The 9,755-nt window shown below is 48.3% G+C and overlaps 1 protein-coding gene across 3 annotated transcripts in view; it reads right to left on the reverse strand.

Moving 5' to 3' along the window:
* Nucleotides 1–1,489, reverse strand: part of Tmem131 (transmembrane protein 131) — a 149,492-nt gene extending 148,003 nt beyond the window's left edge. The window contains exon 1 of one of the 3 annotated variants that reach the window (XM_021159938.3): nt 817–1,489. In XM_021159938.3, the coding sequence (XP_021015597.1) occupies nt 817–991 (175 nt within the window). In that variant the 5' untranslated portion in view covers nt 992–1,489. The remainder of the gene's footprint in view (nt 1–816) is intronic. The other 2 variants (XM_021159947.3, XM_021159927.3) reach the window with 2 other exon arrangements.
* Between the last annotated feature and the right edge of the window lie 8,266 nt (nt 1,490–9,755).

A 9,755-nucleotide genomic window follows, 5' to 3' on the forward strand; every position in this document is an offset into this window, starting at 1 on the left:
AACACCCCCATCCCCAAATCAGTCTTGATCTTCAAGACTGCAAAGTAATTTCTGATCTTGTCAAAGTACCAGTTTTACAGCCTTACAATATTAGAGGAGTTATTAAAACTGGAGTGCGGCTTCAATTGTGAGTTACAGGTGAAGGGTGTGCAAGCTGGGAACTTGACATTCGTTTCTAAGGGCTCACACATCAAAGAGAAAGGCACCGAATTACGTGAGGATATTAAAGCAGAAATGGAAACCGGCTTCCAGTAGCTTACTAGAGGCAAATGAGAGTATATTTAGGGCTAATAACAAACGATCCTCCATACCGCAAAGGGATAGAGAAGAATACTAAAGAAACAAGAGCCTCTTCAAAAAGATGTCCCAGCAAATAGAAATTTTATAAGCCGTGTATTGAAGCCTTTCCACCAGTCTCACTTTTTTTTTTCTTTTTTTTTTAACCACCGCATTTTAAAGTGAGCTCGGTCCGCATGCCCAAATTAAAACCTGACAAAGGGAAAACAAGAAAAGCGTCCCGCGATCGACCTAGCAGGAGCCACCAAGAAGCCTAAAAGCGGGGTGCCTCCTCGCATAGCGGGCCAAGTGGCAAGAACCTACGAGAGAGCTCGGGAAGTTTTATGGGCACTGACAGCAGACGAGGGAAAGACCGGGACACGGTGAGGGGAAGGAATCGCGGCGCACGGCCGACGCGGCAGCTCGCCGAACCCCGAGTCGCCGGCTCGGGACGGGGCTCGATCCAGCAACTTCGCGCCGGCGCCCGCCGCGGGCCTCCCTCTGGCGCCCGCCGCCCACCGCCCGCCGCCGGCAACCCACCTTCCTTCTCGGCCCGCGCCGCGGCCACCACGAGGGTCATCACCAGGTGCAGCGCTCCTAGGAGGGCCGCGGCTGCTCTCCAAGGACCCCCGCCTCGGCCAGCCGCGGGCTCCAGCCCGGCCGCGGAGGACGTGGAGGCGGCGGCGGCTGCTGCTCCTCCCGCCCGCTTCCCCATCCTGGCCGGCCGGGGGCCGCCAAGCTCGAGGTCCTGCGCGACCCTTCTCCGCGAGGCGACGGCAGCGGCGCGGGAGCCGTGGTCCGGGCTGTGGCCGCGGTGCCCGAGGAGAGAGCGGTTGTGGGCCCAGGGCTCGGGCTCCCGGCGTGGGTCTGGGTCGGTGCGTGCGTGGGAGCGAGAGTGTCAGTCACAGCCTCGGCATCGGCATCGCCTACGAAGAGCCGGAACGGAGAGGCCGCGGGTCAGGCACGGCGGGCGGCCATACTGGAAACGGGCAAGGGCCGCGGGCCCCGGCGCTAGCTTCTAAGGGGCGGGGCAGAGCGCAGGGGCCCGCCCCCTCCGTGCCAATACCTGGGCGGCCCGCCGGTTCGCGTGTTCGCCGTGGACTCCGTGAGCTCCGACTCCTCGCCTCGCCCTCAGAATCACACGGGCTTCACCGGCCGGACGGGCCGGGCGGGCCAACCGCACCCTGTCACCGCCGCACGGCCCGGGAGAAAGAGGGAGAGGGATCCGGGCCGGCCAGGAGTTAAGATGGCGGCCAGAGCTTCAAGGAGGCAGTGACGGCAGTCACGTGGGAGACGGGGTAGCCACGCTGCGCAGCCGCTTTGGTGCGTGGGCGGGGCCCGGCCGCGCCTCCGACGCCGGGACAAACCCGGGTCTAGTGGTACTGCAATGTCCGAGCCTTCCAGAGGGCTGAGTGCGCATCCGGAGCCCAGCGCCGACAGTCCGTGCCAGTGATTTCTCGGGTCGCACCTCTGCCCCTCGATGGCTTTGACGTGGGGAGTGTTCAGGGTCCGATTCAATTTCTTGCAGTGCTTCCTTAAGAACGGTGGACCCGCTCTCTTTACGTTTGTGTCTTCCAAAGCGTACCCAAGAGGGACTTAATGGAACCCTGGTACCTCTTGTTCACAGGAAGCCCTTTTTATGCTGTTTCTTTGCTTGCTTGTATTTGGAAACTTACTGTGTGTGCAAAAAGCATCAGTTGGGGTGGGGTGGGGGAACAAGGCGAGGTGTGCCAGAAACCAGACTGGGTTTTCTCTGTCTTGGAATGATCAATATGTTTCTATGCGCATACTCCTTTCAAAGGCCAAAATCAAACATGGTGTGTCTTAGTCTCCTGTAAGAAGCACCTCATGTCTCCCAGGTTAAAGTTTGAGTGTGTGTGTGTGTGTGTGTGTCTGTGTTTCTGTGTGTCTGCTCACTACAAGTCTTAATCTAGGCCCTTTGGGGAAGGGGAAGGAAGGATATTGTCACAGTTTGGTAGCCTGGTCACTTCCCCTCCAGAGCCTAGCCCCAGTCTTTTTTGCTTTTCTCAGCTTTTGGTTGAGTTAGTCGATCTATTTAAAAGGCCACATTTGCCTATTGCATGTCTTAGAACAAGCTAGAAAAGAAAATAGGATTTCAGAAAACCTTTTTAAAAAGATACTCAGCGTTCTTCCTTCTGCTGTCATCCTGGTTGTGAAGCAAACATGTAAATTAATAATACATTTTGAAGGTGTCCTCACCCCTGATGACTTTTGGTTTGCCCCCCCACCCCCACCCCCAAGGCATTCTCCTTTTGTAGCCTAGGTTGACCTAGAACTCACTGTGAGCCCAGGCTGGAGTGGAACTCACTGTGTTCCTTAAAAGTCAGTAGAATACTGGGATTAGAGGCATGTGCCACCATCCCTGACTGCTGTTTTAAAGAACATTAATTTTTTTAATACTAGCACTGAATTTAAGTTAATGGTTTTCAGTGCTGGATATCCAACCCAGGGCTTAAATTTTCTTCTTAATGTAATGAAATCTCAATAATTATCTCTAAACTGGCTTTTGAAATGTGCCTAAGGTAAGAGATTTATATGGAAGGTTTCTAACACTGGGAGAAATTAAGCCCAAGGAAATGTAAGTACTTCACTGGGTCATAGTTTAGCTTCCAGGGTGCTGGCAATAGCCCTTCCTCCACTGCCAAACTCTAGGCAAACAAGTCCCTCCAACCTTGAAGAGTTTACTTCTCTAAAGCAGGCATCGACCGCATTCCATATTAGCCCTAGGCTCAAAAGCCCCTTGGGAAACAATTTGCATGTGTCATTGGCGCTTGAACATATACGAACATGTTCAGCAGAGGTCAGCGTCTCATGAATCTACTGCCTCTGCAGTGGGCCCTTTTTCTTAACACAAGTTCTTTCCAAGACCCTATACCTAACTGTGTATTTTTGAGCTGTGTTCTTATTTTTAAATGGCTCCTTGGAATACTTGAACAGGCTTTTACCTGACTCTTTAGAGTCAGCATTTGGGCAGGGGCAGCCCTAACAGGCAAGGTAGTCTTAGGCCGGCCTGTCCTCAGTAACACCAATTAAAGAGACAATTAAGTGAAAAGCAGGGCAAAGAGATTTATTCAGTGGCCACAGTGGGAAGAGGAGGATTAAAGTTCCCCAGCCCCCTCTTAGCAGTGTTTAACACAGGTTTAAGTCTAAACTGAGGGCAAGAGGTAGTCATACATAAGCAGTCTTGATCAAGGCTTGCCTCTGCCCATTTCTTTCTATAGTCTCCTTGCAAAGTGATCTGAGGAGCTATCCAAATTGTGACAAATCTCTTCCTGGGAGATCTCCTCCCGAGGCTGGCACCCAGGTCTCAGCCTTTCACTTCCCTCATCGGGATATTTCTGGGGAAATTCCAATTCCTTGGGGTCCATCGTTTGAATAGTCTGATTGCCAAAGGGAGTGGTTCAAGAGCCTTTTAGATTATCTTTGCCAAGATGGTTCTGGTAGGACTCACCACTGTGAAAACCTTCCCTGTGCCTGATGGACACTGGCAGTGTCATACCTAGAGGGTATGACAAGGCCAAGAGGAATGTACTAGAGTAACCTTTGGATGTTAGCAAGATCTGGACATCGCAGGTGGAGGCTACTTGCTGGTAAAAGTCAGGGAAAACTCTCGAGCCGCTGGTTCTTATCCCTGGGATCGGCCACAGCAGGGAACTTGTTGCCGTACCCCAGGTCTGTAACATTCTAAACAGGATAAACTCAGTCATCAACTCTCTGGGCGATTTTTGATACATCCTCCAAACAGAAAACTCGAGATTTATTAGCACTGGCCACTTGAGGTTGTGGAGTCTCTGAATCTTTTGTTGTTCATTTTTGATCTCTACCCAAATTAGGGAATCACCACTGGAGACAGCAGGTCAAGGGATTCCAGTTCATGTTGGTTTACATCGGAGCACTCCACTTCATTAGCACTGTTGATGCTAATGAATGTTAGTCAGTTTTGCTGACTTCTGTTTACTGGTCTGTAAAATGGGTATTATGAACTGCCTAATAAGTTAAAAAATTAAGCAGAGTATGTTGCAAGAAAAAAAAAAGTTTGGAAGAGGTGGGAGGGAGGACAGAAAAGTGGGTGGACTTGATCAATGCATGTCCAAAAATATTACATGCTAATGTCTACAGCTTGGAAAGGTCAGTAGTTAGAGTTTTTCTTTTTCTTTTTTCTTTTTTTAAATTACATTTAGTGTGTGTGTGTGTGTGTGTGTGTGTGTGTGTGTGTGTGCATGTGTGGAGGTGAGAAGACATCTTGGGAAAGTTGCTTCTGTCCTACCACCATGGTCCTGAGACTTGAGCTCAGCTCATCAGTTTGGGCAGCAAGTGCCTTTACTTGCTGAGCCATCTCACAGCCCCAAGAGTAACAATTTTTCTATTTTCTGGGGTTGTGTTACTGTAGTGCACATGTAGAGGTCAGAACATACCTTTGGTTCAGTTCTCCCCTCCCCTGGCACGTCAGGGACAGAGATAAGGTCATCTAGATAAGCAGCAGGGTGCCCTTACCTGCTGAGCACTCTCTCCGGGCCCAAATTATAGGTTGTTTGTATTTTAAATAAGAATAAAATGTATGTGTAAAACTTATAATGTCTGGCTCAAGGAAGAGTCACAAAAATAGTTATTAATGATTATCTAGTTTCCAAAACACTATATTAAACAGTAAGTCTTTTTATAAACAAAAAACAAAAAACACTAACCAGTTTATACCCCAAAATACACCCCAGAATATTTAAGGGGAATCCCCACCTCAGGTCAGAGCCAAAGCCCTCATGATGGCTCCCACAGCTCCACACATCCGGGTTCACCATGGTCCTTGATGGCTGTTCCTCCTGCATCCTCTAGGCAAGGTGTAGCTCAGTGTCTTTGGCTGCTACCATACTGGCTACACCAGGGCCTACTTACTAGGTTCTTCTCCCTGAAGCACCCCTACCTCCTCACCAACGCACCATTGATTGCCCCCCTGTGTGTATGTATGTGTGTATTAGTATTCTTATATATTTGAGCACACACACACACACACACACACACACACACGAAGACAGAAGCAGGAAGGAAGATAGTGTTGGGATCCCTGGAGTCCTGTGTCTCTGGCTCCCCAAGTGATGCACACATGCACTTGGTTCCCTGCCACTCAATGCTACCCACATCTCCAGGTGCAGCTTTACATACTAGCCTGCCTCCTGCCTCTGCTGTTTCCACGCACTTGTCTCACAGTCACCTTAAACTGGGATGACCTCTAATCTTCCCTTCCCCAAGCCTACTCCACCCACCACTGTTCTTATCTCCAGGGCAACTCCAGCCCTCAAGTTGTTCAGTGAAAAAAAACAAACAAACTATGCATTGCACTCTGTTCAGTCCCAAACTGCTTGTGGCCTCTCCTGCCCGGCTCTGTTACCGGCTCTGCCATTTCCCTGAATTCCAGCTAAAGCAGGATAGATCTCCACATCCACCTGGAAAAGGGAAAATTTCCACTACTGGCCTCAGCCCTTGAGACATCATCACCTTGGAATGCGCTGCTGCAGTACCTGGTTCTGACCAACTGGAGCTGATCAGGGAACGAACCAGAATTCTTGAGTGACCCCACTATGGGTCCTTATTTGATCCAATTGCAGACTTTTTCCAGTCCTTTGAGCAAAAGGATCTGTCATTGTTATTTTGTCCTACCCAGAATTTTCTATCCTCAATTAGCATAACCACTAGGGACCACCCTCCCTCCCTCTGTCTTCCCTCTTTTCCATCACTAAAGGAAACCTTGACTTTTCCCAACTCACAAACTGCTTCTCCAGCAAGTGCCTTTGATTTGTATGCATCCGTGTAGTTTGGGTGGCCTGTGTTTTATACTTGACACTCCTGCAGAGGTCCCATCTCAGGGTCAAAGCCAAAGAGCTTCTGATGGCTCCAGAAGCTACACGATCTGTCTCACCATAGTCTTTGACAGCTGTCCCTTCTTCACACCTCCTGGCTTTGTGAATCGTGTCTCTGGCCACTGCCATGCTGGTCACCCCAGGGCCTACTTTCTAGGTAATCCCTCTACCCAAATCACCTCTGCCTCCTCACCAGCACACCACAGACTACTCCCCTTGTCTTCAGTTGTCTCTGTCCATGTGTTCTATTGTATGAACAAAGCCCACAGCAATGGAGAGACTAAGTGAGAAGCCACACAGCCTATTGTCTCTAATCTTCAATCTACAGTGCCATCTGCTCAGACTAAGCCCTAGACTTTGTGATCTGATTGGTTTCTTGGAGTAACAACAGCATACAGGACACCTTCCAAAGGATAAGGCAAAATTGGAGAAACAGGTTCCCCCCTTGGTGGGTTGCCGTGGCTGTTACTCTTTTAAACAAGAGAAAAGCCGAATTCATAAAGCTTAAGCTTTAAGCCTGTTCCATTATGTAAATTACCCTACGGATGCCCTTGATAGGGCTAATAATTGGGATCCTCTGCAGAGGACTGCACGCTGCAGTCCACATTAACAGTGATTCCTCCTATCAGAACAGCGGTACTTAATTGTTTTTGTTGTTCTTATTTGAGACAGAGTCTTGCTTAGAAGCCCAGGCTAGCCTCAAACTCATGACAATCCTGTGTCAGCTTCCCAAATGCTGGAGTTCTAGGCAGAAGCTATGGTGCTGGGCTCCTATCTGAGTATCTTTCTATTTATATATTCCTCAATGAAATCAAATTCCTTTCCAGTTTACAAGCCCACATGAACTAAGATCTTGTCTATGACCACAACCATGCCCATGACCCACCTTCACTAACAAACACATCACTCAGAAATAATATCAGAGAAAAACAACTAATGGCAATGGCCACAGGTTAACAAGAGTTTGAAACCAGGCAGGCTGGCAGGGCACTGGGGAAGCCGAAGCAGGAGGAGGACTGTCACAAGTTCAAGGCCATCCTAGTCTACATAGTGAGTTTCAGGCCAGTTTCAGTATTACTAGTCATACTCTATTTCAAAACCCCCCAAACAACCAATCAAATAAATATTAACCGGAAAAGGCTCAGCAAATGATCTGTGCAAGTTCTTGAGGGGGGTATTTTGTTTAAAAAAGTTTTCTTCACTGTTTGCTTAGAAGGTGAGAAATGATCTCATAATTAATGATTTTAAATTAGCAAATACAATGCATATTTGCTCACCACGTGTGGCCGAGATAATTTGTAACAATGTATCCATTGTGGGATGACTTCACAAAGCTAATGAACACGCAGCATTACCTCACACACTTACTTATTTTTCTGAGTAGGAACACTTAGAATCTATCCCCTTCGCAGGCTTCAGCGTGTAACTTACTGTTAACTCTAGTTCCCATCACTGTTAGAAAGGTTTGAAGCTCTGCGCCAGTCTCTGATCTCCATAAAGTATGTCCTGACAATTTGTGGAAAACACGGAGCTGCTATGTCTGTGGGAGAAAATGCTAGTTTGGACAATATAGTTTGACTTGTGGATAACCGTAACTCTCAAGGTCACTGAGAGCCCCTGGAGCGACATAAGAAATACCTCTAGCAATGGGGAAAACAAATGGCAGGAACTACTTTTCCATGTTTAGTGAGGCTGGCTTTGAGAACACCCTTTTCACGTTGGCCGTGGTATGACTAATATTTGGCCTTACCCAATTTCAGCTTCCACGATTTCCTACCCTTAACAGTGATTAAAAAAAAAAAGTGAATAGGTTAGTGGTAAGGCCTGAATGGACCTAGTCCCAAGGAGATGAGTAGTGCAAACACACACTCACTAGTAACAGTGTTACAACAGTGATTATTGCCAAAAAGGGAAACCAGGCCCAGAAATTCTAGGACTGATCCAAGATAACGGCAGAGCAGAGACACAACTCCTGGTCTAGGGTCATGCCTTCTGTTCCGTCTTCAGGGCCAATTAATGGAAAGGTTTGTGTGTCTGTGGGGTTTTATTTGGCAAAGTGCTTTTATAATTATTAAAGGTGAAAGAATTAAAAATGCCCTGCCCTACAGAAATGACGGCAAAAGATCAATTAAGGAATATCATAAGAGCTGGGTGTGGTGGCGCACACCTTTAATCCCAGCACTTGGGAGGCAGAGGCAGGCGGATTTCTGAGTTCAAGGCCAGCCTGGTCTACAGAGTGAGTTCCAGGACAGTCAGGGCTACACAGAGAAACCCTGTCTCGAAAAACCAAAAGAAAAAAAAAAAAGGGAATATCCTAAGAGGTGAATGAGGGGCTGGAGAATCGGCTCAGCAGTTAAGAGCACTGGCTGCCCTTCCAAAAGACTGGGGTTCAGTTCCCAATAGCCACATGGCAGCTTCTGATTGTCTGCAACTCCAATGCCAGGAGACCCAACAACCTCATGCAGACATACAAGCAAGGGAAACACCAGTTCACATTCAATAAATCATTAGAAATGGATCAAAAACACCACGGTGAATGAAAGGACTCCCCAGTCGGGTTTTCACTAAAACACACTCAATTGTTGTCTGGAGGTTTCTGAAATCAACTAAAACCCAAGTGTTTTTATCTGTGTTGTGGAGGATGGTTTTGCTCACTAGTTTTTGTCAGCTTCACATAAACTAGAGTTACCCGGGAAGAGAAAACATCAACTGAAGAATTGCCTCCATCAGATTGGCCAGTGGGAAAAATCTCTAGGGCATTTTCTTGATTAATAATTGGTACAAGAGAGCCCAGCCTCCTATGGGAAATGCCACCCCTGGCAGGAGTGCTAGATTATATAAAAGGAGCGAGCCAGAGCCATGGGGAGCAAACCAGTAAGCAGCATTCTTCCGTGGTCTCCGCTTCAGTACTCACCTCCAAGTTCTTGGATTGGCTTCTCTCAATGCTGGACCCATAAAGCAAATAAATCCGGCCCCTCCCCTGCAAGTTGTTTGTGGTCAGTGTTTTATCACAGCAATAGAAAGCAAAGCAGGACAGTGATAAATTTCAGTGTTTCCCTCTCCTAACATACATTCACTCAGGACTGATGAATAACCGCGACCACCCCAGCGGAGAGCAGGGAGGGCTCCGGGGTGTCTTCTGCCGTCAGCTGGCATTTCTGACAGTTCACTACTTCCACTTTCACACACACATTCTCCAGAACAAGTCATGTGATCAGAGCTAACTTCAAGACTCGGGGTGGGTGGGTGGTGGTGGTGGTGGTGGTGGTGGTGGGAGCTCAGTTCTCTTACACAGTTGGAAGAAGGAGATGAGACTATTCATACATAGTCCTGGGACAGGGGTCGTCTTCTTTTGGGGGGAGGGGAGTGGGTCATACAGAATAAAAAAAATAAAATGATGGCTGTACAGGTTTTGTGTGTCAACTTGACACAAGCTGGAGTCATCACAGAGAAAGGAGTGTCTCTTGATGAAATGCCTCCATGAGATCCAGCTGTAAGACATTTTCTCAATTAGTGGTCAACGGGGGCAGGCCCAGCCCACTGTGGGTGGTGCCATCCCTGGGCTGGTGGTCCTGGTCTCTATAAGAAAGCAAGCTGAGCAAGCCA

Source organism: Mus caroli, unplaced genomic scaffold, assembly GCF_978045245.1.
Source record: "Mus caroli unplaced genomic scaffold, Mus_caroli_1 scaffold_1, whole genome shotgun sequence".
Lineage (NCBI taxonomy): Eukaryota > Metazoa > Chordata > Mammalia > Rodentia > Muridae > Mus > Mus caroli.